The sequence below is a fragment of the Rhea pennata genome, chromosome 2, assembly GCF_028389875.1.
Source record: "Rhea pennata isolate bPtePen1 chromosome 2, bPtePen1.pri, whole genome shotgun sequence".
NCBI classification, from domain to species: domain Eukaryota; kingdom Metazoa; phylum Chordata; class Aves; order Rheiformes; family Rheidae; genus Rhea; species Rhea pennata.
Genome location: NC_084664.1, coordinates 46125284 through 46152621, shown reverse-complemented (window position 1 = coordinate 46152621; position 27338 = coordinate 46125284). Strand labels below are relative to the sequence as shown.

The 27338-nt window shown below is 36.9% G+C and overlaps 1 protein-coding gene across 5 annotated transcripts; it reads left to right on the top strand.

Annotated features, from left to right (window-relative positions):
- Window positions 1-1001: 1001 nt before the first annotated feature.
- TCAIM (T cell activation inhibitor, mitochondrial) lies at window positions 1002-21873 on the top strand. Of its 5 annotated transcripts, XR_009957603.1 has the most exons (12): window positions 1256-1338; window positions 3415-3491; window positions 6659-6794; window positions 7364-7517; window positions 8756-9002; window positions 10548-10670; window positions 12842-12939; window positions 15108-15199; window positions 16100-16332; window positions 16860-16991; window positions 19976-20063; window positions 20591-20678. XR_009957603.1 is itself a non-coding variant. In XM_062569382.1 (11 exons), the coding sequence occupies exons 2-11, from the start codon at window positions 3463-3465 to the stop codon at window positions 20814-20816; spliced, it is 1470 nt and encodes a 489-aa protein (XP_062425366.1). In that variant the 5' UTR covers window positions 1002-1058; window positions 3415-3462; the 3' UTR covers window positions 20817-21873. The 5 variants fall into 5 exon arrangements, 4 of the variants coding, with proteins under 4 accessions (XP_062425366.1, XP_062425368.1, XP_062425367.1 ...); XM_062569382.1 differs by lacking the exons at window positions 1256-1338; window positions 19976-20063 and adding an exon at window positions 1002-1058 and having other exon boundaries at window positions 20591-21873; XM_062569384.1 differs by lacking the exons at window positions 1256-1338; window positions 19976-20063 and adding an exon at window positions 1201-1218 and having other exon boundaries at window positions 20591-21873.
- The last annotated feature ends 5465 nt before the right edge of the window (window positions 21874-27338 follow it).

Below are 27338 nucleotides of genomic sequence, written 5' to 3'. Positions count from 1 at the left end.
GAGTAAAAACTCTCGAAATACTCTACTATTAAAAGTAGAAATTAAAAGGGATCACTTTTCTCTTACTTTGCAGCTTGCATTACACGCTCTTGTAGCATGGTTGCAGTATTTGCATTCAGATTTACAAAATAGGATGCAGTATGTAACCAAAGACACCAGTAATAGGTGAAACACAAATTGGTGACTATTTATTTTACCTGATCCTTGAGTCCCAGCTGTGTAGCATCTATTTATTTGTGTGAAAGCACTCAATACTGGCTCTAAATCCTTCAGAGTCCTGCTGGGTCCTCCTTTCCCCCCCCCCCCCTAAAATAGTCTTTTAAGGTGCTTACATAAAAAAAAAAGTCAGAAACAGTTGTGCACGTATATTGGCCAAACGATACTCAGTTACTGTAATTTATACATTGAATACATTTAAGAGATTGTTTGCCTCTATAGCTGGAATCACAGGCACTGAAAAAGGTATTTCTAAACTGAAGAAGGCACCTTGAAGCCTTTAACAGCGCTTGCCTGCGCCGTCGCCGGGGGCTCCCGGGAGGGCACCAACTCCTGCCCGGGCTGGCGGCGCACGGCGGCCCACAGCGGGATTTTTCGCCCTCAGCAGGCCCTGTCTGCCGGCAGGAGGAGGTGGAGGAGGCCCGTCCCCTCGCCGTCGCTGCGGAGGCCGGCAGCCCGCCCGCGGCATATAACACGGGGAGCAGAAAAAAGCCCCACAGTCGCCGCCGCCCTTCCGCGCGGCCCCAACGGCTCTGACGGGGGGCGGGGCGCGCCGAGCTGCGCCTGCGCTGCGGAGGCGGGCGCGGCCCCTCCCCCGCCGCGGGGAGCCCAGCGGCGGGGCGTGACGCAGCGCAGCGGCCGCCCGGGGAGACGCCGGCGGCGCCGGGAGCGTGCGCGCTGGCCCCGCCCCCGGCGGTGTTTCCCCCCCCGCCCCCTCCCCCCCCCCCCGCCCGTAACGGCGCTCGCCCCGCCCCCTCGCCTCTAGGGCCGGCGGCGGGGGGCGAGCCCCGGCGCGCGGCGGAGGGAGGGGGCGCTGCCCGCCCGCCCGCCCGCCCGCCGCGGTAAGTGGGGCCGGGGCGGGCTCTTCCGCGAAGGGAGACGGGCAGGCAGCCAGCCCCACCGCCTCCTTACCCCCTGCGCGGCGGCGGTGGTGGGGGGGGGGGAGCCGTTACGGCCCTTGCAAACCGCCCGCCAGCGCCGGCTGCCGGAGGAAGGGACAAGGTGAAGCCCCTGCCGGGCGGGGGCACCTCGGCTGTGGGGTAAAATCCGGCTGGGGGCCGCCGCGACTTGGAGGGGGACGGGGAGCAGGGCCCGCCGCCTGCGCGAGGAGCGTGTGCCGAGGTGCGCGAGTGTGCGTGGGTACAGCGCACGCTGGTGTCTACGTGCGCGCGTGCACGCGCGTCGGCGTGTGCGGGGGCGTCCGCGGCGCCGCGTGTCGCGCCAGCTGCGGGCCCGGCAGGTGCCGCGCCGCGCAACGGTCACCGGCGGCGCGAGGGGCGGGGCGCGCGGCGGCGGTTGGGGCGCGCGGCGGCAGCAGCGGTTGGGGCGGCTCAAAAGCAGAAAGAGCGGCGAAAGCGTCGCTCGCCTCCTTTCCTTTTTTTTTTTTTTTTTTTTTTTTTTTTTGCCACGTTTTCGTGGTTTTGACGCCTTTGGCTCGGCCCAGGGTAGCAGAAAGCTTGGCACGTTACTCCGCTGCGATACTCTACACTCCTCCCCCCATCGGCCTCATCTGTTACTAGGGTGTTTATACTGATGATATTCAGGGTCTCACCTATGAAAAAGTAGTGAATTTTAAGGTGATCAGTCGTGCCAGGGCTGTATTTTAAATTGTTAAAACACTAGTGATTGGATTACGAAAGCTTCTGTTCTTGTAAGCGGAGAGCAAATTAAGTACTTTCACTGAAGCTCATTTTCCGAACAAAACTGCTTTGTTTATTCACATACTGTTGCTGTTTTCGTGTTACCTTAAGACCCAAGTGCAGGTTAATACTTGAAACCAGATAATCTTGATTTGAGTTAATAAATTTGTAACATGTAATGTCTTGTTTCTGAAAGCTTTTTGACAGGTAGGCTACAATATAATTTATATTTAGGTTGGTATTAGCATATCTTTGAGGAGGAATGTGGGTTAACTTTATTCAAAAACAAGGGATTCTGTTTAACCAAGAAACGTAATAACTTGTAAGCCATTACTAGAACATTTGAAATAAGAAACGATGCTTTTGTCTGGTTATATAATGTGTCACCACAGATTAGTGAGATTCTTGTGTTTTTTTCCATCATCTGTCCAAATCCCTGAAGCTAAGATTACAGAGAGAGAGACTGTTTTACTACCAGAGAGTTTTTTAATGCACTTAATTTATTTCATGACTTAAGGCAGTTTGTTAAAAATGGTTATCATCATGCCACCTGGTTGAAAATCAGAAAACATAAAATTTATAAATTACTTTGGGGGGTGTTTTAGCGCTGCATGTTTTTTCTCAGCCTGTTTTATTTTCCTCTAGCATGGTAAACAAATTTCTGTTCTTAATTCAGTATGATTGTCTTACTAAAGTGCACTTCTAAAATTCCATGTATTTTGCAAAATAGTCATGGTAACTGTCATGCTACAGTGGAACATGAAAGGCATTTCTCTGATAATGGCTCACTAGAGGTACTTCAAAAGAACAAACTTAGTGGGTGCACCCTCTTTTGAAAAGTGCAGAGAAAAGTAAAAAAAAGTGCACTGAAAGCATGTTAGAAAACCTCCTAAACCCTAATAATTAGATGCATGTCTGCAGTCTGATGCGCTAGGTGATTTGCCTGCTTTTTCAAAACACTAGATTACAGTTGCATAGTGCAGAGGTTACTACTCTAGCTCTGGTAGAAATTACTGGTTTATTTTTCTGAATCATGGTAAATTTTTGACAAAGTTTTCGTGGCTTTATTGTGTGACAGAATCTTTCTCTTTGGTCTGTGTTGTGCTCCCATAAAAATGGTTGGTATGTAGATTTTTAAATACTACCGTTTGTTTGGAAGTTTTGAACCCAGAGGAGTGAAAAATAACATAGAATTACACTAACTAGTATGTGTTAGTACTAAAAGAAGCTTCTTTGTTTTGTCTTTTTAAACAAAAAAGCTAAGCATCAGAAGGAGTAGGAAACATTTTCAATGAAGTTTTTTAAAAGTTTTTTTCTAAAATGGAACGTTTTAAATGTTGATCTTCAAGCCATAGTACAGTGGGAACTTAATATTTGCAAAATTAGCTGTGGAGAAAACTGAAAATATGCAAAACAATGTTTTTGAATAACTTCTAAATTTTGTATTATTGTGACTTCAAAAGCTATCACTTAGGATTTGAAGGACACACAGATAAGTAATAGGGGAAAAACACTTGTGGCCATTACTAAACAGATTTTTTTGGTTTTTGTTTTTAAGCAAATTTAGTGAATGGCTGAAAGTTGGCTTGAGCGTTGAGTTGCTGAAATGTTTTGCTGTTTGAAAGCCGTGAAAAGGTAGGGCATGTTGTTGACCTAATTTACTTCTAGCATATATATAAATATTGTCTGCTTATGACTTAAGCATATGTGAAACTGGTGTGTTCTTTTGTTTAATGTTTATTTCTTTGGCCTTTTCATCAATACAGCTTGAAGTTTTCAACATAGTCTCCATAGCTGAAAATACCCCAAAGCAGTATTCTTGTGTTCCAGTGAGATATCAAAAAGATTCTAAACAAAACAAAGGTTTTTAAATGGCTTAATTATGAGAAAATGGTATTCTAAAGCTGAATATGATACCTGATATATTACTGCATTACTAAATTATTAAAATTCAATGTTTCAAAAGGAGAGGAATACATCTGTAATAATGAGCTTGTTTTTAACAAAGCTTTCCAGTGCCAAAGATATAAGCAAAAATGTTAAACATTGGAGAGTTGTGAGGAAAAAAAAGGAATTATTTAATCAATAAATTAAATCTCTTCTAGATTTCGATTGCATAGTGTGTTCAAGTAAAGATTATATTACATGAAGACAGCTCTAATCAAAGTGGTTATGACCTTGATTTTAACATGAATCTTTTCTCATCCAGTCTGAATAAGGCTCTTGGAATGATCTGTTGTTCCATGTGAGGGAAGCCACAGGCATCTTCTGTACATTTTCTCCCTCTAAATTCATTTTAAATCATTTATTTTTGTCACTTCACTTGAAGGATGCCTCAGAGTTCTGTCTTTCACCTTCACTGAAGTGAATTCTTCCTTCTGTCACACAGGCTAATTTTGGCCTTTGAGCATTTCCCTTTTAAGCAAGTTCAAAATAGACTTTTGGCTGGAACCCTGAGCCTTGCCATGATAATGTTGTTTAGATACAAAGCAAGGGAACTGAAGTTAACCATACTTGGCCATTTTTCTTGAAGAATACCAGATGGAAGTGATTGATAGTTTACAGGTATGTTGGAATTTTTTTTTTCCAAACTTCTGGAAGCAGCTTGCAATATAGTCAGAGTGTGGATATACGAAATGATGTAAAACAAGGTAAAAAGAGAACTGAGCCCCTTACTAGACCCAGCAGCTAGAAGGAAGCAGAATATGTGTTTCTTGCATGGCTGTTAATCAAAGCCACCATCAATTAGGTAACTGGTTAATTTTCTTTCTTTTTTTTTTCTAGAAATATCTTTTTTCCTTTTTACTACTTCCACTCTCTTGCTGCAGAAGGATAATGTGAAGAGGACTTGTGCTTTCCCCCTGACACTTGAAGACAAGGGGATTTTTTGGTACTTCTAGATCTAATCTAGTAATACATGTGACTGAGTGGATTTTTATCTAGTCTGCTTTGATTCCTTTCATGACAGGACAGGTAGAATTTTCTTCCTCTGTTACTGAATAACTCTGCTATGTTCTTACTGAGAGGTTTTGCTCTTCATGAAAGCATCAGGTTGGTGTAAATACTTCATCATCACCTGTTATTCAGATTAGGATCGTGAGGTATAATCCCAGCTAGTCCTGGAATCTCTCTGAGATGCAGCTAGCAAAGAAGCAGAGGTGTTTACCAAAGAATTGTTTTCTTCCATTTAATCCACACTTCTGAAATCTGTCTTTGATTTTAACAGTTTGAAATTTCATCAGTTGTCTTAAATTACAGATCTTCTTTCCCACCTTTCTACAAAAACCCTTCCTGCTATCAGCAAGCTGACTTTAAAGACCTGTTAAAAAATTTGCCTGCCTCTTATGGACAGGAACAGTTAGCATTACCTATTTTCACGTTTCTAATTGAAGAGCTAGAAAGATTGACAGAAAAAAAAGGAAAAGCAAGGGTCATCACATCTGCTTGAAAACTCAACTGTTGTCATTTACCATTTGCTAATACAAAAAACACTGCTTATTTTCCAAGCAAAGTTGTTGCTCAGTTTTTTTATTTTTTAATGAAAGCTGGAAGAAAATGATTGTATGTGCTTCTGTGTTCTGGAATGATTACTTGGTCTAGGATACTGAGTGAATAGCTCTTTGTAAAAGTCTTTCTTACTAGTACTTAATGTAGCTGCTGTTCTTATGTGAATGGGAAGCGGTTTTGCCTCTTACCTGCCATACATTTTCCTGTTTGGGCCTTGCAGTTTGAATGAATGGTACTGTGAGAAGAGAAGCCCTATTCCTTTGAGTTGTGAACTAAAATGGATGTAGATCAGAGAGAAAATAATTAACCAGATGAATTTCTTTGCCTGTGAGATAGTTAAAAGGCAGAAACTGTTATTAACTATTTACTACTTATAGCATGTATTTGACATTTTAGTATATATATCATTTTTCGATAATTAGGATGGTAACCTGAATATCGACTTTGAGCCATGGGAGGAAATTGTCATGATCTTCACTTCAGAACTTGTTATTCTTTCTGTTTCAGTCTTCTTTTATGGAGATGTGCTCTTTAAACCAATTCATACATAATTGGAGTTATTCAATCTTTTGAACTTTTCTGAACTTCCTAGAATTTTTTCAATATAAGCTTTCCTTCTGCTCTTACTTTAAATGATCTTTTCTTACCCCTGGAATTTCTTTTGTCTTTGTTTTCTTCATTTTCAATGGAGGTAAAAGAAAATAAATTTTCTTACTTGATGATGTCTTCTATAAAAGTATGTGCTTGGGAAATTAGATTGAATTTGTTTAGCATGACTACATGAACCTCAGAAACAAATGTAGGATTACTTCTGATTGAAATACTATTATTTCTGAGTAGAAAATAATGCTGTTTTGACACTGCTTGAGATATTGACAGTTTGCTTCTTAATTTGGAGGTTCAGAAGTATGCAAGCTTTAGCCTTCAGGAGCAGCTTCAGGAATTGCTACAAAAATCTACCCCCAAAACCAGTCTCTGTCATTGTAAAAGAACTACTTGACTGGAGAATTTTCATTTGATCATACTTTGAGAAGGCAGAGGAAAATGTTACTGTACTTACCTAGATGTTGTCAATCAGCCATTAGCATCCACCATCTCTGAAACCTGTTTGCTCCATACAAATGTGGCTTTATGGATCATAAGGGAACTCAGCAGTCGGACTTAAAATACCACTTTTAAATGATAATACTTTCTGTTCAGAGTGTTCACTGTATTCTCATACTCTAATGTAACTTACATCAGTTTGTCACTTGATTAGTTGCATCGTACATAAACATTTTTTATTATTTTGTTAGGTTATGCCTGGAGAAAATATTACCACAGTGCATTCTTCAGTCAAGATCTTTGTCAGGAGCTGATGCCATCAATGCTCTCAGACCTTTCTATTTTGCTGTGCATCCAGATTTCTTTGGCCAGCATCCCAAAGAAAGGGTAAACATTTTTCAATGGTGTTTTTTTGTAAATGTAGTATACATCAAAGATGGAAGCATTTTAGCTGTTTTTACTACTGTTAGAGGAACATTAGCTAACTTTTAGAGTTTAATATCATTGTTATAAAAGAAAAAGGATTTTTTAAAGTTAATTTTTAAAAAGGATGTATCCCTCAAATATCAATTAGTTATTAGTCCTATTTTATATTTAGTTTGTATAAAGAAAATCTGGAGTCCTGATACTCTGATCATAATACATATTATTTTCTTTACCACTTTGAAATGTGCATTATATTTGAAAACTCTGGGTTTTTTAAGCTTGAAAGCCTTGAAAATGATGTTTTTGGAATCTGTTAGAGGAATGTACCAGTATGTACATCATTGCAGTTTATTCAGCCAAGGTAATTATTCAGTTGTATTGATAAGATGAACTATATGACTGTCCATTAACAGCAGCTGACAGTTTGTAAAAACTAAGTCTACATGTTAGATTTAAAATGTAGGATGAAAACTCTGATCGAATTAGTCATTTGTAATGTTAATTTTCTTTCTCTTTCTTTCCTTAAATAGGAGGTAAATGAAAATTCTCTGAAGAGGTTAAATGGCTACTTGGAGAATCTGCAGAAACCAGGATTTCGCTCTTTTAAGCCAACTCGTCTTACTTTTTATGTAAGAGAAAGTGAACCAAACTCTTCTAATGTTCAAGAATCCTTCAGTGCTTCAGGTGCTTTTATGTTGTGTGGAATGTATCTACCAATGTTAAAATTCTTTTTAAAAGGCCATTCCTTAGTCTTACACAGTCATACAGACTTTTCAGTTGAGTAACATCCTGTCAGACCATGAAAATACGCATCAGACATGGCTAATGTCTAATGGCACATGGCTAAGACCATCTCGAGTAACTAGACAGCTTAAGATTTAAATAAAATATTGCAAGAGTGAGAATTTATGGGGACATTAAGGTCAAGTTACTATGGCAAAGTAAAAAACATAGGTTGAAGTAAATCATAATTTTACTGCTTTTTGTATCATTTTTCATATTTAACTGGAGGAAAAGTTAGGTCCTTTTTCTCATTGCAGACAATATATAGTAATGTAATATCAGTGTGCTGCAGAATCAGTATGAATGTATTCTGAAAGCAGAAATTGTGTAATACATGAAACTTTAATTTACCATATACCCTTTTAGCTTTGAGACTGTAGGGGAATATTTCAGAGTTTAGAAAACTTGATTAGTTTTATTTTACAAATTTGACTCTAAATGAACTGCTTTACCTTGCCCATCACATGCATTTTCATTATGTTCTGTATCCTGCTGGTCCAAAACCTTGAGCAAATTTTGAGAGATCCTATTGCTAGAACACAGAAATACACTTTTTTCAAGAAAATACTAGTGATACGTTGACTCTTATTTTAAATAAGAGTTGAACTGGCAGCTGTGTTAAACTTTTGACTGTAGAACTGTCTTGCTTTGTAATGGGACAGTTAGTCCAATCACTGAACTACTAAGACTTAGTTTTAGCGGGTGTCTAAGTGTTTTTGAAGCTTTTGTTCAGAGTTTAAGAACTGTTACAATGCTGCATTTCTATAGTGAATTATATCCAAACTGATGGATAATAATATAATAATAATAATAATATAAATTGTGTGTAGAGCTGTTGGACAAAATTGCCCCTGCTAAATCAAAATAATCTTTTTATTGCCTTTGCTTCAACTGTGGCTAAGCTTCCAACCTGTCCAATGACTCAGACAGTTGAAATAGCTCTTTGGACTCGTACAGTTTTAAAGGTTAAACTATGCTTAAAATTTTAGAGTGGATATTGAAATAACAATTTCATCTTAATTTCGGCATGCATAACTGTGCACACCTTTTTGAGCTCTTGTAAGATGAGAAAAGCATGAATATATTCAAAAATATTTTTAATTAAATAATGGTAATTTTGTGGGACTTGTATTTTATAGGATTTCGAGCAGTCAGTTTTACATTACATACCAGAGACCTACTGAGCACAGTATTAGATATTCTCAACTCCTGCAGTTTATCTACGGAGCATGTTCAGAGTTTGAATATGAACTCTCAGCCCCGCAAGGAAGCAAAAACCGTGCTGAACAGACCTATCAAATGGGATAAGACTTATTATTCATTTACTGGATTCAAAGATCCCGAGGAAGAACTAGAACAAGCCCAGAGAGTGGAAACAACTTTAATGTATGTAAAGATTTTATTTAATTGGTATTTTTTAGAATAAATTGGTCTTATTTAATACTGTTTCGGGGTTGATGGTGGGTTTTGTTTGTTTATTTGTTTTTTGAAGGCAATCAGTAGTCTTTCTAAACCATACAAAATATTATCATTCAATATGTAATTTCCTCACATTTCTTTTGGTGTAATTAGAAAGAGTTCTGATGATCTCTTGGGATAACTACAGTGCCAGCTCAGCCAAGGCATTCCTGTCTCTTTGTCCAGCATTCATATTTGGTCTAGTTTTTCACTTTTGCTGGATATTACTGACAATTCAGAAGGAGACAGGGCATTCCGCTTCCTATAAATAGCACCTCACATCTTGCAGGACTTTGGTAACACAACATTTTAAGCCTATAATCTTTATCATCAGTATTTCATTATCACAGTACAAAAAAAGAGGTAATATACCAAGATTAATATTTAATATGGGCGGTTATTTATTATAAACTTGCATTTAATGCAGCATGTTGTTATTTAGAAGTTGATAGTTTATAAACTGTTTATATATTCTAATTTTGGAACAAAGTGAGAAATACTGACCCTAAACCCTTTTTTATAACAATGAGAATTATGTTCCGTTTAGATTAAATTACAGAAGTGAACTGATAATATGTTTGGAGTAAAGGATACCCATTATCCCACCTAGCATCTCAGAAATAAAACCACTCTATAATATGGTACTGTAAAATATATTTAACCTATTAGACAATCTTACAGAAGACATATTAAGAATCTGTTTTTTAATACTTGATGACTTGGCTTTGGGCCTGTCCTCGTTATTTTTGAGTTTGAATTCTTTTCCTTTACTCTACAATGTAAGAATCACAATATATGTTTTTTCTTGGGAAAATAGGTGTGAGATTTAGCTTCCAAAGTCATGTTATGAGCAAGTGCTGAATATTTTAGAGTAGTATTCTTACAGAAACAAAACATTCTACTCATTGTAGATCTGATACTTTTCTCAGATGTGCTTCATCAGTTTTACTTCCCTGATTGTGATTACTGACAAAAGAACTGTAACACTTTGACCCATATATCTATGTTCATCCCAGCACTGTAAAAGTTGCCTAAGTTGACCCTTTAGCACTTTCTCCCTTATGTGATAGTCCATTATGGTCACCTTGATTTTCTTTTTCTTTTTTTTTTTAAGACAGAAGTATAGTACTTTAAAGCATTGTGCTCTGAAGCTCTTCCCCTAAATCACACTGATCTGCTGCTCTACACCTTTTATACCTCTCAGAAAAGTCTTACTGTTTTTGCTCTTTGGAAGTATTTCTGTTCAACTTGATTGCTTAGTTCCCCATCAGACCTTAAGCATCAGGTTTTCATATATAAATATTTCAAGGGAAAGCATTTAGCAGTTTCAGTTTCTGTTTTCTGCTTTTAAAACTTACCTTTACCTCATAACATTAATGTTTTATTTCAAGTTAACATAAGGAGTTCAGTTCATTGTACTATTTGCATAACAAATAATATGGCATGCTCTGCCTTTTTTTCCCCCTTTCTAAGATCCTGGTTAGATGATAATGAAGCAAGTGCAGTAAAAAAGCTGAAGAAGAGTTTACCCCTTAGAAAAGAACTAGAACGTTTAAAATTTGAACTCTCTCATCAACTCCAGCTCTCTGATATCAGGTAATAAGTTAAATCAGATGAACTTATATTTAAAAACTTACCAAAGCAAGGAGGTGTTATGTAATGTAGTGCTGCTGGGTTTGAAAGCTTATTCCAGCAAAACAGGTTTATTTCATATATATTAAAGTGCTATTGCACTGAATAAGATTTTCCCTGAAGAAGTCCATGGGGACAAAAGTTTCCAGTTAACAGTCTGCTCAAAAAGATGTAGCATTTGTAAGGCAAGAGATTATTTTGACTAATAACACAAGCTTCAGTTGAGGGAAACACATAAGCAAACAGGACCTGTGCATTTGCTTTAATTTGGGTATTTTGCTGGATGAAATTGCTTTTTCCCAAGTTTAAGTTCTTGTCTATTAAGATAACTACATTAGCATTGAAACGCAGCTTTACACATGGTGTTTACTGACATCCTGTGAAGTCTTACTAACAGTGCTCTTCTCTGGTATTTTGTTTCCCACATTCTAAAGGAGGAGATTTGTTTGCTTTAAAGGGCAGAGTACAGTTTGTACTCTTGTTTCTTCAGAATATTTTTCAGAAAATACTTCATAATCCTTATTTGAAGGGACAAAGTTAAAGAAAGAATGTTCCAAAGTCTATTCAGCAATGGGAGAACAAACTTTGGGGAACTATATCAAAGGCTAGTCTGTTAAGTTCTCCTTTTAACCAGGAAAGAATAAGATTCTCCAGAGAGACCTGGAGCTTCTGAAGTCATGCTTCTTTTCCTTTCACTATGTAGAGGACCTTGGCTTCCTCAGACTGAAGCCAGTCTTTCTGAACAAAATTTCTAATGCTCTGCAACTGTGCTGTGGTGTGTGGGTTGTTTTGTTTAGGTTTTTTTATTATTATTTATTTTTAAGTTTCTGGAACAAAGTTCAGAATTAAATGCATGGGTTTGGTTTTATTCATGGCTTATATTCTTTTTTTGTGTGTGTGTGTGCTTTTAAAATGCTCTGAAACTATTACGTTCTGTGAAGACCTGAATATTAACCTTCTGTAATTTAGAAGGAAATGTGAGTTGTCAGAAATCTGACAAGTAACAGTATTAATAGGAAAGTGCTACTTGTGATCGTGCAGCCTAATGCTAGTTTTTGCAGAGGTTTGAAAAATAGAGTGGGATCGTTAGCTTTATTCTACGTATAAGTTCAGGACATCTAAACAGAGGATAGAGACTGGAAACAACATTTTTGTGTTCCGATGTGTATTAGTGAAGGCCAAGTGGTATTTCTAGGTAATAGTAAGTACTTATTAAAATGACTTACATTGTAACAGACTGAGTTGCCTGATGAGTGCCATGGCATACCTCCGTTCTCTGTCTCTCAGACATGGCTTTTTGCCAGTTACAGATTTCTCTAAACAAGAGGAATGATAATTTTTCCCACTTTGGGAGAGTTTTAAATCAGCTAAAGATGATGGCTAAAGATCAAGAACATAATTTTTTTTTAATAGGTTGGGACAACTTTACAATTTAAACACTTTCTGAAATGTAATTATTAGTTCATCTGTTCTGTCTATGATGAAAGAAATATCAAAACAATGTATATTTAAAGTCACCAATATGATATGACTCATGTGTCCTGTATGGCTTAACAGAGTTTCCATTATAGAAACAAAAATTATTCCACTGTTAGGTGGAGTAGGCTTTTTTTTTTTTTTTTTAACTGTTTATTAAAATGATTGTAATGTCTTGGGGAGAGGAGAGGGAAAGCAGACAACTTTATATATAGTAGCTGTTCCTCTAGACAAACATTGCACAGTGAGCAAATAAACTGCATGTCACATGACTGGAACAAATACTGGGTTGCATATTGCTATTTACTTCTCCCCCTTCTTAATAGAGGAGGGATTTGCTTTTGAAGTTCTATTCCGTCTACTAGATTTTGTATTTATTTTTCCTAGATGCATTTCTTTATCTGTTTTTATTCCATATTGTTCCTGGCATCCACTTTGAGAGATTCTTTTTTATTGTTTTATTTTAGGCTTTTATCTCTCCAAATAGCATATGACATGGACAGCTTTTTAGTAGGGTCTTCACTTTTATTACTGTCCAAGAAGTGTTATTCTGTGTGAGTTATTGTCTGTGTTTTAAGGCTCTCAGCTGTATCTCAACTTCTGCAATTCTGTTTATATAACATTGAGAATGAGGTACTATCAATTGTGTTTTTATTTAGGTGGCAGAGAAGTTGGGGTATTGCTCATCGCTGTAGCCAACTACACAGTCTAGGTCGCTTAGTCCAACAAAGACCTGAAGTACTGAAAAATGTTAAAGGTACATTTGTTACTTGTTTCACGTATCCTAGTATCGTATTGATTCAAAGATGCATGAGTGACCAGGGTCACTCACCACTGCTTTTCACAAGTGCTCTTGATAACAGTAAAAACCTGTTGGACTTACTGAAATGCTGATAAGAGCTCTCATTTTAAACTACAGAATTTTTTTTAAAGTGACATTTCCTGACAGTGTACTTGCTACACTCCACTTCTATTTTATTTCTTATTGCCTGCAAGCTTACATACTAACAATGGAATCAAAAAAATTCAGAGTATCCGAAAGGATGGAAGATAGTGATAGATTTTTTTACTCATGGTAAAGCCGGCACAAAAATGCTAGTAGTTCTTCAAAGAGACAGTAATCTGTAAGGAGGACTTACTCTTTAAAACAATGTTATTATGTTCTGTTATCACACATATTTCATAAAATACTTATACTGAAGTCTGCGTCATCTCAGGAAAAACTAAAATGTTCTGTAAACCTGATCATTTTTCTCTTGCACCTGTTTGATTTATGGTAATAGCTGTTCGCTTTAATTGTAACTCTACATTTATGCCTCTCTTCAGATACTCAATATTGAGCGATTTTCATTTGAATGTTCATTTAATCCTTTGTCAAAAGGCTGAGAGGTTAAAACAATAAGCAATGGGTTTAAATTGTATCAGGTTTCAGATTTTCTTTTTTTTTTTTTTTTTACCTAAGTGAGCAAAAGATGTAAAGTGCTAGAGAAGTCGATCTCCATCTTTGAAGAGCTTTAATAATATATTTGAGAAACATCTGTCAGGAATTACATAGGTACAAGGTAACCTTGCACTGAAGTAAGAGAACGGACTAGATGCTTTAAAGTCATATTGTTCTGTCGTAAGCATATTGGAAAAATGATTCCTGAGGGCAGGGTAAAATGTTGATATGTTGATGTGGAGGGCTGTGTTCAACCCTGGCAGGCCAGAGGTTTGGCTTCTTTTCTAGATACGTTTTTAACATATTAGCTGCCTTCACCTTCTAGACTTTTGAAGAGAAGTAATTGGTCTTGTAGTCAGAAGCTGTTACTTATTTCTGTCTTTTGAAATGACTAATGAGTCATTTCAGTCTCAAAAATGTAATTCTTGCAAAGCTTAACTTCAGATGCGGAATGGTTTTCTATTCTTACAGTGGTCCAATAGTATTCTCTACAAAGGCAACACCTGCCCTTTTATCTTCAGATTTTAGTTATCATGGAGCTAGTGGTAGCATTGCTTTAACTTGATTTGTTCGGCATGCAACATTTATTTAGTAGTTCAAATGGTTATGACCATGCAGTGTTTGTGCTGCATAATTTAACCAGTTGTCACCTATTCATGTTATGGGAGTGAAGTTCAGGATTCATACCTTTTTTTTTTTTTTTTTTTTTTTTTTAAAAAAAAAAAAAAAAAGAAAGAAAGAAACTCTTAAGGTTTGGTCCTTGTTATGTTCCAGTAATCCATTTAAGCCTTGTCTTGTAGATGAACACTTCACACTGAAGACTTTTTGGAAGCTTATTTTGGTAAAGTTACCTGTGCTTTTACACAGAACAATCCTGAAAACATCCTTGAATCTTTGTTTTATGCTTTTAACAAGCCAAAATCTAAACTTAAAACTGATTTCACCTAAAAACAGACCCAGTGTTAGCCTTCTGTTACCTCTGTTCTTTCTTAAACAAAATCTGTTACATAGGCATTTCTGATTTTACTGAGTTATAGAGAGATTTTTGGAAATAGTTTTGAATAGTTGTTCTTGTAGTTCTTTGACCAGCTTTTACATATTATTTTGTTGTGTAAAACTACTTCAGGGCTGTAGTAAGTGTTTTTAAGGCATATATCTTGTACAGATTCTTTAAAGAAGCTATCTGCTAAGATTTGCTCTTACTTTAAAATTACTGTGTAATAAAAAAATCCAATTACCTAAAAAGCTACCAGATTTAAACAGGGAGAAGGCAAATGCTAATTAAGGTTTGCAGGAAAAATCCTTGAACTGGAGTTTTCAAGAATTGCGTCTTCAAATTTTGAGAATAACAAAAAGACACATTCATTTTTGTTTGCACTGAAAAAAATTTTTGCTTATGATATATTAGTAGCATGGTTAAATCTTTAAGTGTGGGAATAATTACAATAACCAAAATTGCTAAGGAGCTTTTTTTCAATCCTTAGGACGCACATTGATATTTACAGACCGTTCAGGTATGAGTGCAGCAGGCCACATAATGCTGGGGACCATGGATGTTCACCATCACTGGACCAAAGTAAGATTTCAAAGTGAATGATTTTTAAGTCTCTTGTTAAATTATGGCATCCTTTTTTATGTTTTGTTTTTATTTTAATTAAAATGTTTTTAAAAATTTATTGTGCCAGAAGCTGCTCCAGTTCCACTAATCTGTCAGATTTCTCAATAGATTATTCTGAAATTATTTGACTTTTTCAAGCAAGAGTATTTTTGTATGCATAACTGCATTCTAGTAATAACTGGGTAGATGATAAGGAGTGATTGCTAATACAGACTGTCCATTTTCAGTTCCTGTTACTCTGTTCCAGCCTTCTCCATAGTGCCTACCTTCTGAGTCTTGACTGAGAAGTCTGAACACTTAATCTTTATGGGCATAGGTTTGTAAACTAGAGATTGGGTATCTTCCTCCTGTTTCCCCTCCCTTCAGACTTGAGACAAAACTAATTATCAACCAAATCTCTGAAAATAAATAGTTTCAGCAACAGTGACTCTTTGCATTTTTGAGAGTTGTTAGACTGGCAAGAAAAACCCCGTTCTTTGACTGTGTGCGGTATACCTCAACCGCTGTAACTGTGGTGATAAACATTTTATGTAGACCTCACCTTAGAAACTCTTTGGATCTGGTACTGTTAATTTCTGTATGTGCAGAGATCAAGGACATCTTGTTAAGGTCTTTCAGTTCCTTTGTAGTATAAATATTGAAAATGCTTATAAGCTCATTCCATTTTATCTTGTCCAAAGAATTCCCGTTTGGAATGGGGAATTCCCAAATGGGAATTCTTTGGAACTTTTTTCCTTTGGATTCCATATTTGCACTGTTAAGAGTCTCTTCTTTTATAGTTTGTTGTGAATTTTTTCATTTCTTGATTTTAAGTTATATACTGTGTAACCTAGGAGGTGTTTTTGTGTATGTGCACAGATTTTTGAGAGATTACCAAATTATTATAAACTTCAGAAAAGGATGCTCTTCTTGGAGGATCGGATAAGCCAACTTCTGGGAGGCATACAAGTAGTATATATTGAAGAGCTGCAACCCCTGTTGACACTGGAAGAGTACTATGACATTCTGGACTCCTTCTATAATAAATTACTTGACAGTAGACTACTTTTTCATCCTCACAGTCTGCGAGGCTTGCAAATGATTCTAGAAAGGTATGTCTTTGCAGGAAAGATATTTCCCCCCCCCCCCCAGGCTCCTTTTTTGTTACATTAGTTATTGCTTTCACTAATAAGAAAACTAATCTTCTTCAAAGTTTCGTATTTCAGGAATTCTTTTGTTTCTGAAGGTTTTAAGTGACTTTTCATGGTTTCGGAAAGGGTAAAATTGAAGGGAATCATGCATATTTTAGTGAAGTTAGTGGTAAAATTCTGTCTTTATCTTCTGGGCTGTGCTAAATCAAAGATTTCGTGCTGTCAGGTCAACAGTCAGCTGTGGCAGTAGTGTATATATTTTTTGAGTAATATTGACAGTTGCTTCTGAAACATTAAAAAAACTTAAAATACGTACAACACTTCTGTATTCTCATGAACCAAATTTGATCTTTTTTATCTGTTACTTAGATTATGATTAATTGATACTCCTACCTTTGTCTTCAGATTTCATTCTGAAAGTAATTAATTTAAATATTTTAGTGCCAAAATGGTATTTTGTATTTAACTTCCACCATGTTTTGTTACAGCGATAGATATGCACCACGCTTACATGAATTAGGACACTTTATGATCCCAACAGCTTGTGATCCAGCAGCTCTTCAATGGTTTATTACTGCCAAAGCACAAGAAGCAAGACAGAATCTGAAAAGAAAGGAGGAGTAAGTGTTCACGTAACACCCTACATTTGGCTTATGAAAATCTTCTTTTTGTATGTCATATTTATTTATTTGTAGTAAAAAGTTTGAAGAATATATTCCTGTTCTTTCAAAACTTCTGTTTGTAAAATTAACTTTAGCTATCAGCTTTACTGAGTTAAAAATTAAGTGCTGAGTGAACATGAGCAGTTGCTAGAAAGGACCCTCCTTCAGCTTGCAGAAATAGTTGTACTTTATTTAGAAATGAAGGCTACTTGCTTACAAAAATTTTTTTTATGTAACAATTATACAAGAAGAGAAGGTCTTTTTTAAAGACAGAGACCTTTTTATTAAGAAAGAAAGAAAAGCAACAAACTTAATGTTACCTACATCATTATTATTACTAGTTTTTAGATGACAGTTAAATGAGAAAAGGATTAGTTAGCACCTTATAAGGGGAAGAGAACAAACTTGGGATAGCATGAGCAGGGAAATACCTCCTTGTACTCTGCTACTGTCATAGATGGTAGCAAGATGAGAGAGATGACTATGTTGTAGTATCAGCATATAATACTAAGTTCATGACTTTTAGTGTCCAGAATTGTAAATTTTTGTTCTTAAGCTTGTACATTGTATGTGCCTTAGAAGTTCAAGAGCATGAAGTAGAGATATTGTGATTATTTTGAATAAAACATTATTATGCATAACTGGATGTTATTACCCTTCAGAGGTTGTTAGTGAAAGCTTAATTTGCTTTTTTGCGTAGTTTTTAATGAATTGTTGAAACATCACATTTTGTCATTAGTATATGTATCATGTACAGACCTTGATGATTTTGTGAGGGTTATTGTGGGTGTGAAGCTTCCTGAAGATCTTATGGCTTTAGAGCTCCTTGGGAAGCTTGATCTGAGAGGTGGATTTTGATAGAACACAGAGGATTGCTGGGATTTTTTTCCTGTAAACTGTATGGGTTTGAACCCCAACCCAGCTTTGAAGATATGTTGTTATTCCAGTATAGGTTATAATTGTTGAATAGCTTTCTGTAGAATATCTATCTTTTGGTAAATGATAGCAAGAAAAGTATTGTCTGTAGAGGTTGGAGGGGTTGTAGCAAATGTGTGCATTTTTGGGGGAGGAGGGGGAACTCGCTTCCTCTCCCTTCCCCAGCTCCCTGCAAAATAATATTACCCAACAAAGACACCTGTCCTGGGAAAGAGTCATGTTCAGATTAGTAGAGGAAGAAGTATCCTTATATTCTAAGTGACTGTGTTGTAAATAAGTAAGAGCTAAGCTAAATATTTAAACTTCTTTGTGTGTGGATGATTTGCTACTTTGTATAAAATAGTTAAGAATAGCTATAGGGTGTTAGACCAAAGGTCTTTCTAAACCCTATCATTTGTTAGCTTAGGGAAAGGCTATATGAATGGGGCAAAAATAGAGTGGTGGGGGGTTTTTTTGTTTTTAACTCTGTTCTATTTCCCAGTTTTTAACAATCTATACTTGAGAAAAATACTTGAAGCCAAAATGTCGTCTCGTGTTAACAGTAATCAATAGCTCTTTTTTTTTTCTCTTAATTGTCTGATTACATTTTTAGCCAATTTATGTTTTGTGGCTCTAAAATATCCTGTGGCAGCAAATTATACAGTTTAAGTGTAGCATGTGTATGTGAAGGAAAAGAGAGGTGTTCTTTTTTTATAGGCCCACAGCCCGATGGCTTTCTTTTGCTCTTGTGCTATTGGAAATGCAAGGAGTCCCCTATATTTATCACCTCTGCTTTTTTTTTTTTTTTTTAATTATTTCATGGGTGTATCATATTTCCTCTTGTCTTTTTATTTAATTTGAAAATTCTGTTTAATGTTTGCATGAACAGAACCCATTTAGTACTTCTCATTGTTCTTATCCTCCTGTGTACCCATTTAATTCTTACATACTCACTTTGAATAACCAGTGCTGCTCACAGCAGTAGTTGTTACAGGGGCTCTGAGTAAAGGAAAATAGTTTGAGACATACAGGATTTACTTTGCACAGGCAGATGAATGTACTATATACGCAGTAAATAGCATAGCTGGAGTTCTATATGGCCTGCTGCACTGAAGACTTTAAATACTACTGTTAAAGAGAGAATTGCATTATCTGTGTGGCAAAAATCAGTGTTTCAGTAATACAAAATTTAGCATGAATCTACTTTACAAAAGGAAAGTACCACTTTTGTATTGTGATAAGATGTAAGCCTCCTTGTGGAAGTGACTAAAACCTGCAGTTCTCACTATGTATGGCTAACTTTCCATTCTTCAGGGGAATGGCAGATTGAGATCTCATGTAGCAGGCAAACTTGGCCATGCTAGAACTGAAATGAGTTCTTGTAAAGCAATCCGAGTGCCCCTGCACAGTACAGTGCAGTGCTGTGTAAATGCGCTGACATCTCATACAGAGTTCTGAAGAGAGCGGTGTTGAGCCCCTTCAGCAGTTACTTTACATGAGTCATCCTTAGGTCTCAGTAGCTGTGTCCGTGCTCAGCTTGGGATGACTCATATCCCACTGGCTCTACAAATCTGCCTGTTGTTTCCAGGTGCTGTCACAGTAGCACTTACTGGATGAGATGTAGCACAAGCTCTGTGTGTTTGTGTGATACAGTGTCCAGCTTTATCTCTTCTGGAATCTGGAGGGTTACCAAATGCAGACAGAGCTGTCTCAACTCTGATGCAGCTGATGCTCATCCACCTAGCTGTGTCCAAGCTGACCCCATGCCCAACTGCTGTGCTCTGCTCTAAACACACTGCGTCTCCAAGTGCTGAGCGTACCCACGCTAGTTCCACACAGTCAAGTTGGAGGCCTATTGACTCAGATTGTAGGGTAGTCACTGTGTTGTTCATACAGCCAAGCTTGCTCCAGAAGAAATATAGCTGTAATGTGGCACTGTGCCTGAGCTGGCACTGTGTTTTGCTCAACCTGAACTGTGTCTGCATCAGATGGTCCACAGTTCCAGTGACTCTTAATTAATTCTCCAGATAAACTTTATTTCTGAGGAGCCTGAATTTGCCATGTGATCTGTCTTCTTACTACTTTTTGTCTGGGCTGAATGGAAAAAAATCATCTGTAAGTTATGATTACAATATTCTCTGTACTTGCTGCAGTTGATAAGATATTAATATTCTTAATAAACATCAGTTTACTGTACCTGATGTCCATTGTCAAAGAGGACATGTAGAGTCTTAGTTAAGATAGAGGAGTCATTACTTAGCTGACTCATTAAACTGGTTTTAGTCTCAAAGTTTAAACTTTGAAGGTTAAAAATTTCCATCCCTCATCTTAAAAATGAAGCCTTAGAGGATTTTTATTCTGGTATATTACCATTACCTGGTCACCCAGAAATTTGGTCATGCATGTTTTCAAACATGACTCTTTTTAGGCATGCTATTGCATGTAGTCACAAAAGCATGTCCACTTAACTTCTGAAGTACACACACAGGTACTGATTTTCACAGAAATTTCAACTGTGCCATAACGGTACATGTAGAAGTGATACTTTTGTTCATATAATCTACAAATATACTTATTTCAAGTTTTTTTTTTTAAGAGAGCACACCCTAATTTTGTCACTGTATGTTATCTTTATTTACTAGGATGATGATTACAGAAAAGGAGCTAATCAATACTTCTACTGAAAAATTTTCTTTGGATCGGCTATATAAGGAACCCAGTGTTTCCAGTGTGCAAATGATAGATTGTTGTAAGCGACTGCTGGAAGAATCATTACCATACCTACAAGGCATGCACCTTTGCATTTCGCATTTCTACTCTGTGCTACAAGATGGAGACCTCTGTATACCTTGGAACTGGAAAAGCTGAGAACATATCTTATAATCAGATGAATTGTTTATTTTCTGTAAGAGGCTATAAATACGAATGTTTTTAAGAGTAAATTATTAAAATCTGTATTTTGATACCATTTACTTTTAACTGCTGCTCAAACAGGATTAGAGTCCTAGACAATTTGCAGGATATGCAGTATTCCCAGTTCTAGGAAAGACATCTGTACATTTTCCATAAGCTTGTAGTAGTCCAAGCATAGAATGGCACTTGTAGAATCGCATTTTTGTAGTTAATTATGAAAAGCTATTACACTGCAAGTCTGCAAAAATGTACATGTGAATTTTTAATATATGCTAAGTATTGCCAAATAGATTTTTCCTAAATATAAGGAAGAGTGTTCCACTCCAACTAGACACTACATATCTTAGGGATTAGTTGAATGCAGAAGGGTACATAATACTACTGGTGGCAATATTGGCATTTCATATTGCTGCCTCCTACTGAATGAAAAAGAAAACTTGCATCTGAATAGTTTTACTTTGCAGAAAAGCACAGTACCTTGAAATTTGGTTTCAGTAGTTTCATATATTGATCCAATGTTGTTATTTCCAAATACGCCAGCTGTGCTGTCTGCAGTTATTTTAGAGGAAATGTCAGTCTATTTTTGTTTTTCAGCATTTGTTCCATAAATACAGACTATCCTTTTTATGTACACTGCTAAGAGATTGCAAATCCTCTTCACAGCACTTACTGCCCAAGTGGTTTAATGTGACGTCTAAGGAAGGGAAGCATTGATTTTTGTGGAATCATTTGCAAGAGTAAGTATTTCTCAGTGAGAGACAGGAGTTCACAGTAAGGCTCTACAGAGCAAACACATGGGCCCTTGTTAGTACTGCATTCCTTGAATAATATGAAATGAAGATATAAATTTATGTTGATATTTCTTCATTGTAATACATGCCAAAAGGGACATTGTATTTGGGTTATTACTTTGCAAAAAACATCCATTGAGAAAAATCAGCTGCTTAACATTTCTGGACTTGAATTCACCTATGAAAACTGGCAAAAAAATAAAAAATAAGGAATTGCCTAATGTTTACATGCCTTATATTTACATTAGTCTTTAGTAGGGAAGTTGTGTTTGTCTGATTATTCTTGTCAGAAAGCTCAATTTCAAGTTGTTTATTAAGCTGCCAAACAAAAAAATCTCCACTGTGACCTCAAACACTTATGTCTGTTCTAAAATGTTGAGACTTCTTAGAAGATCAGCTGATGGAGTTCTGGTGTGTTAGTTAGTTCTGACTTAAAAACTCTAAGTAGTTATCCTCTATTGTGCATTACTTTCCCTCGTTCCATCTAGAGTTGATGATACTGTCCTTGTCCCAGTTGTGCTGAGCAACTAAGACAGTCCAGTGTAGCCCAGCAATATTCCCTGTAACAGCTCTTCAGAAATGGATTATCTTCCAGAATAGGAGCTGAGCATAGCAGATTATCTCCCTTGAACTAAATGACTCCTTAATGGTATCCAGGCAAGAAGCCGCTGTCCTGCTGAATGTAGAGAATACAAAAAGATCTGATGAAGGAAGGTGAGTAGACTGGGCTAAGAGCCTGACATGACTGTGACAGGTATCCCACTAGGGAACATGAAGATTGAGACTAATATCACAGAAATACAGTGAGTAGACATAGAGAGGGGCTAGGACTTACTGAGATTGGACCTTCTCTTTGAATACTAGATTAGAAAAACAGGACTAGCTGGAGGAGGAGACTTAGCTGTAAAGAGCCCTTATGAGATTGAGCCTGGAGAGACTGGACACACAAAAAGGAGCAGTGGAGACCCGGTCCAGGAATAGTGATGGGAATAGGCAAGGACAGGCAAATGAGAATGGGACAGGGCTTAGATGTGGGAACTGTGGAAATAATTGGTGTTAGACACGTCTGGAAGGGACCATGCCTTAATTGGGAAATAACCAAAAATCTTAAGGCAAGGTGTGTCACGCGCCCGCAGAAGGCTGACGGCCTGCTCTTCTGACAGTTACTGCCTGGCTCAGGTCTTGGGTCTGGGCAATAAGCTAAAGAGCTCCAGCCTTGTGGCTGTCCCAGCTAGGTGCTATGTGGGGAATTTTTTTTTTTTTTTTTTTTTTAAGGTTTTGGGTTTTGTTTTCCTGAATTCCTGAGGAGGTACAGGTTAAAATCTCTAAGACTGCTCAAAACTTGAGCAGTATCAAAAATCAAGGTTGTCTGTATAATGTAATTTGGAATTTGGTACTGTAAGGACTGGGTCTTAATGGAGTTGCTTTTATTTTTCTCTCTGTAAATCAGTTTTTCTGTAGAGCAGTTGGAACAGCTGACTTCGTAAGTACAGTCCTCCTAACACTTTTTTAAATATGTTTAGAGGAGGAATGGAAAAAATAAATGCATAAATGTGCACTTTATAGGTATTTATTTTGGTAAGTACTGTATGAACACTGTCCTCAAAGTAACAGAAAATGTATTAGAATTATGTTTTACTTTCCAGCATTTTGATGAGGCAAAACAGAAAAGGGTTTAGAATTCTGAAAGCCATGAAGGCTCACTCCTTTTATCCCAGTGGTAAGGTGAAAATGGAGAACCATTGGAAACTTCATCTGCTTTTAAATGGGACAGAACACCTCAAATTCTGCTCTGAATAGACTGGATTATCACCTCATTGTGGGAATAGCTTTAAAGGGCTATTAACATCTACTGTTGATTTTCGGTACAGAATTCCAGCTTGCTCTGTGGTCAACAAATGAAAATATGCTGGGTATGAAGTTTCAAAAAATCCTTTGAAAAACAAGCGCTAATATTAGCTTAGGTGAAGTTGATGTCTTGCTGTTTTTAATCGTTAATATTTGGCTGAGCTTTCAGTTTTCCTCCTCCTATTTAGAAACTTGCAATAACCATTTGAAAGACGAGTAAAAAATTCTTAGCAGTAATCGAAGACTGAAGTGTTTCTTATCACCCATCATGAGTAACTGAGCTATGATACCCAGATCATGTCGTTCAACCTTTGAGAATGTTTTATTTTAGTGCAGCAACCAGAAGGAAATAAAAAGATTCAGTACAAGAACAAAAGAGAAGGGGACTAAGCTGTTATTTTGGTGCTGTGCAATACTGGGACTGTGAGAGACGCATGCATTGACAAACTACACTTTCATCAGATGTTTGCCTAATGTTTTACAGGACCTGTTGTGTGAATTCTGATGTGAAGTGTTTTCTCTTGTGGTTTAACATCTTAATATACAACTTTCATTCTTTGTGCTGTATATGAAGATTGTGTGAAATTTTGTGAAATAATGCCCATCCTGTCACTGTTCTTTTGGATATTAACTTGTGATGCAGCCTCAGGGTTTGTAGTTTGTACTCATGTTCTGTAAGGTATCAAAATGTTTGAATTACAAATCTTGGGAAAAACTTAATATTGGGAAAATATTCCAAAAAATTGGAGCTTGTTTACTTAAAAATCAGAACTTTTATTGGAGAAAATAAATCGTTTTCATTTAGTTTGTGTACATTATAGTTAAAGTTTTTGAGGAAAAGATGAAAATTTAGAGCTTATTAATTTAAACTTCCCTTTCTGAAAGTACAGGATTTGTCATTACATTCTCTGTGATTCCTTGGGCATATGCATGTGCTATGTGCATAGTATATGTCCCCAAAGATGAGACTTTCCTAATGTTTTTTTTATAAGCTTATGTAATAGTAAGTGTATGGATCGTAACAGAACTGGCCAGTAAAAAAAAAAATGCAATGCAACTCAACTGGGAAGGAGAAAGCATGACTGTGAATACAGCAAAAAGTTAATTTTTTAAAAAATATATACAGCTCATGCACATAAATACTATTGTATATAAATGCTAAGAAAATTTGACTTTAAAATGCTGAGTTTAAAAGCTGGGGTCTAAATTTGGCACGTGGAAAAATGTTTAGATTTCTCCCTGCGAAGTCCTTTTAAAACTACACTGTATACTGAAGTAACAGAAAAATACTCTTGTGCAGTTTATCCTTTACAGCTACATGCTCTTTACACGATAAGTATTGAATAATTTAGTACTTCGTTTTTCTTAAATCCTCAGATAGGGTACTGTGATGGGTTAGGATGTTCAATGCATTTCAAACAAAAAAACTTTGGAATATAAGTGTCCTTATGAACTTATTTTTAGCAAGTCTGAATTCTTTGAGTGTATGCTATATGCAGATTTTTGTAACATCGGCTTTTCCTTAAACGTTTACTGAAAGAGAACCACTTTAAATTGGCTTAGTCTGTTCCATAGACAGTGCTAACTACAGCCCTGCAAGTGTGTTTTAAATTGAGATGCCTACCCCTTTATAAACCTCTCATGTATTTTAACTGGAGAAGTGAGTAAGATCTTGGAACCGTGATAGGTGGCCTAAGTTTGCACCTAAGGTAGTGGCTGCAAAAACAACATGAAATTACGTTTAGCATCCAGGTTAGATGAGAAAAGTAAAGTCACATTTTTTGAGTTAATTTAGTCCGAACACCCCTACATAGCTGCTCAGGAGAATAATGAGCAATTTGATTTAGCTTAAGATCTCGGTCACCTTTAATTTCTTTTTGATTATTTCTCTTTAATCACCTGCTTTTTCACTTAATTTTATATGTTGTAGGGGCACAGTTGAGCAGTTGGCTAATGTCTGCAGTAGCTGTGCATACCCTCTGTCTGTAATAGGATATTCTGGGACTGTTTACTAAAAGCAGCAATCAGATGAGAACTCAATGTCCTCCCTCAAGACTGCTCTGATCTGGCAGCTACAGTTCAAGATCAAGGCATTTTCTTGATCATGCTTTGTCCAACCCACGCGTAATTATATCCATCAGTTTGTCATATTGTTGGGAACCTTTGATTCTGGGTGTGTTTTTTTTTTTTTTTTTTTTTTTTTTTTTTTTTTTTTTTTAGTGTGATATTTCAAGTTCATTAAGTCACTGGGTCATGGATATATGCTCAGTTTTTGAATCATGTTTGTGTTATATTCCAAGGGCATGGGTAACTCTTGTTTTCAGTCTTGTATTTGATTTCAAAGAGTCTAGCTGTAACTTCTACACAATCACAAAATGCTCAAAAAAAAAATGAATGTTTTAAAAGAGTATCTGCAAATCCTTCAATCCCATGCTTATTAGAATTACTAGGAAGTACTTACAGGGAGCACTACAACTAGTTTTAATTTGACTTCTCACTGATTTTAAGTGAAGGTGGAGTTGTATGGAATCTGCATGAGTTAGACCTCACCCTGCTACCAGAGATCTGCAAAGGCATCGTTGGCTCGGAGAGGCAGAGCTTTTAAGGGTGAGTTAATGCTTCCTTCATCAGGACCGCCTACACAACCCCGGGGAGGAGATCTGATAGCGGTGACCTCTCCGGTGGGGTGGTCTGAAGAACCTTGCTCATAAAAAAAAAAAAAAAAAAAAAAAAAAAAAAAAGTAAATAAGGAATGGCCTTTCTGAAACTAGTACCTGTTTTGTTAACCTTCTTGAGAGAATAACGGCTGTAAAGTTGTGGAGACAATTATCTGGTGCATTTTTACAGATTTCAAACAAGGAAAGATTCCTGGGTGATGTGGCCATCAAAGTGGGCAATACTTCTAACCACGTGATACTTAAATACAGGACAGTTAGTGTATTACATGGTCAGATGCACATTCCTCTCTGTTTATTCTTTGAGCTTGTGAAACCTTTCTCCAAAGGTCACAAAGCTTTAATCTAAATGTAACTAACCAGTTTAGAAAGCTTTTAGCAATAGGGAATCTTGTCTTGGTCTGGTATGGTGCCTGGGATAGTGAGATCATACAGAAGAGCTGGGTATCTTAGGCTCTGTGATACCACAATAAAATCAAATTAAAGAATTGATATTTAAAAGTCTATGTGGTTTCAGATGGTTTTTTACTGCTCAGATCTTTGCTGTGCCACTATGACAAAGAGACTTCAGAGGGAAAACAAGTTGTGCTGTAAATCAGGATGAACATGCAGTCTAATTTTAGCCAGAATCTGTGCTGAGGCCTGAGATCCCTTATCTCAGTTATGAGATGATAAAAAGTGTATAGGCCTAAAGGCCCTGTAGGTCTGAACCCCTCCTGGCCAAGATCAGGACTTAAATAAAATATTTGTCAAGCGAGATCTCAGTGAGCAAATATAGGGTACCCTGTTGCTTGCCTGTATTTATTAATATTCACATATTCGTATTCAAAGGTTCAAGTATGGGAAGTGACAGCTAATTCAGTAAGAAGTTTGTTGTTACGGCTAGTATTTCCTGATTTTCTTTGCTTTTGAATGAAACCTGATGCATCTCCAATAAATCATACCAACACATTGTGTAAATTCATCAGCCTATAATTCAGTTCAGATTAGACTTCATACAAATCTATCTGTGAGATTTTGTGAAAACATAAGCTTCTACTGAGAGTGTTGGTATGTGGCACTCTTCAAATTAAAAATGCAGGTACATAAAAAAGGTGAGAAAGACATGGCATGAAAATAAATGGGTACTAGAAAAATTGTCAAGAGCATCAGTAAATATGAGG

Coding starts and splice junctions, on each gene's coding strand:
- TCAIM (XM_062569382.1), top strand. CDS start 3,463: ATGTTTTGCTGTTTGAAAGCCGTGAAAAG. Junction 9,003..10,547: donor AGAGTGGAAACAACTTTAAT/GTATGTAAAGAT, acceptor CCCCTTTCTAAG/ATCCTGGTTAGATGATAATG. Junction 10,671..12,841: donor CTCCAGCTCTCTGATATCAG/GTAATAAGTTAA, acceptor GTTTTTATTTAG/GTGGCAGAGAAGTTGGGGTA.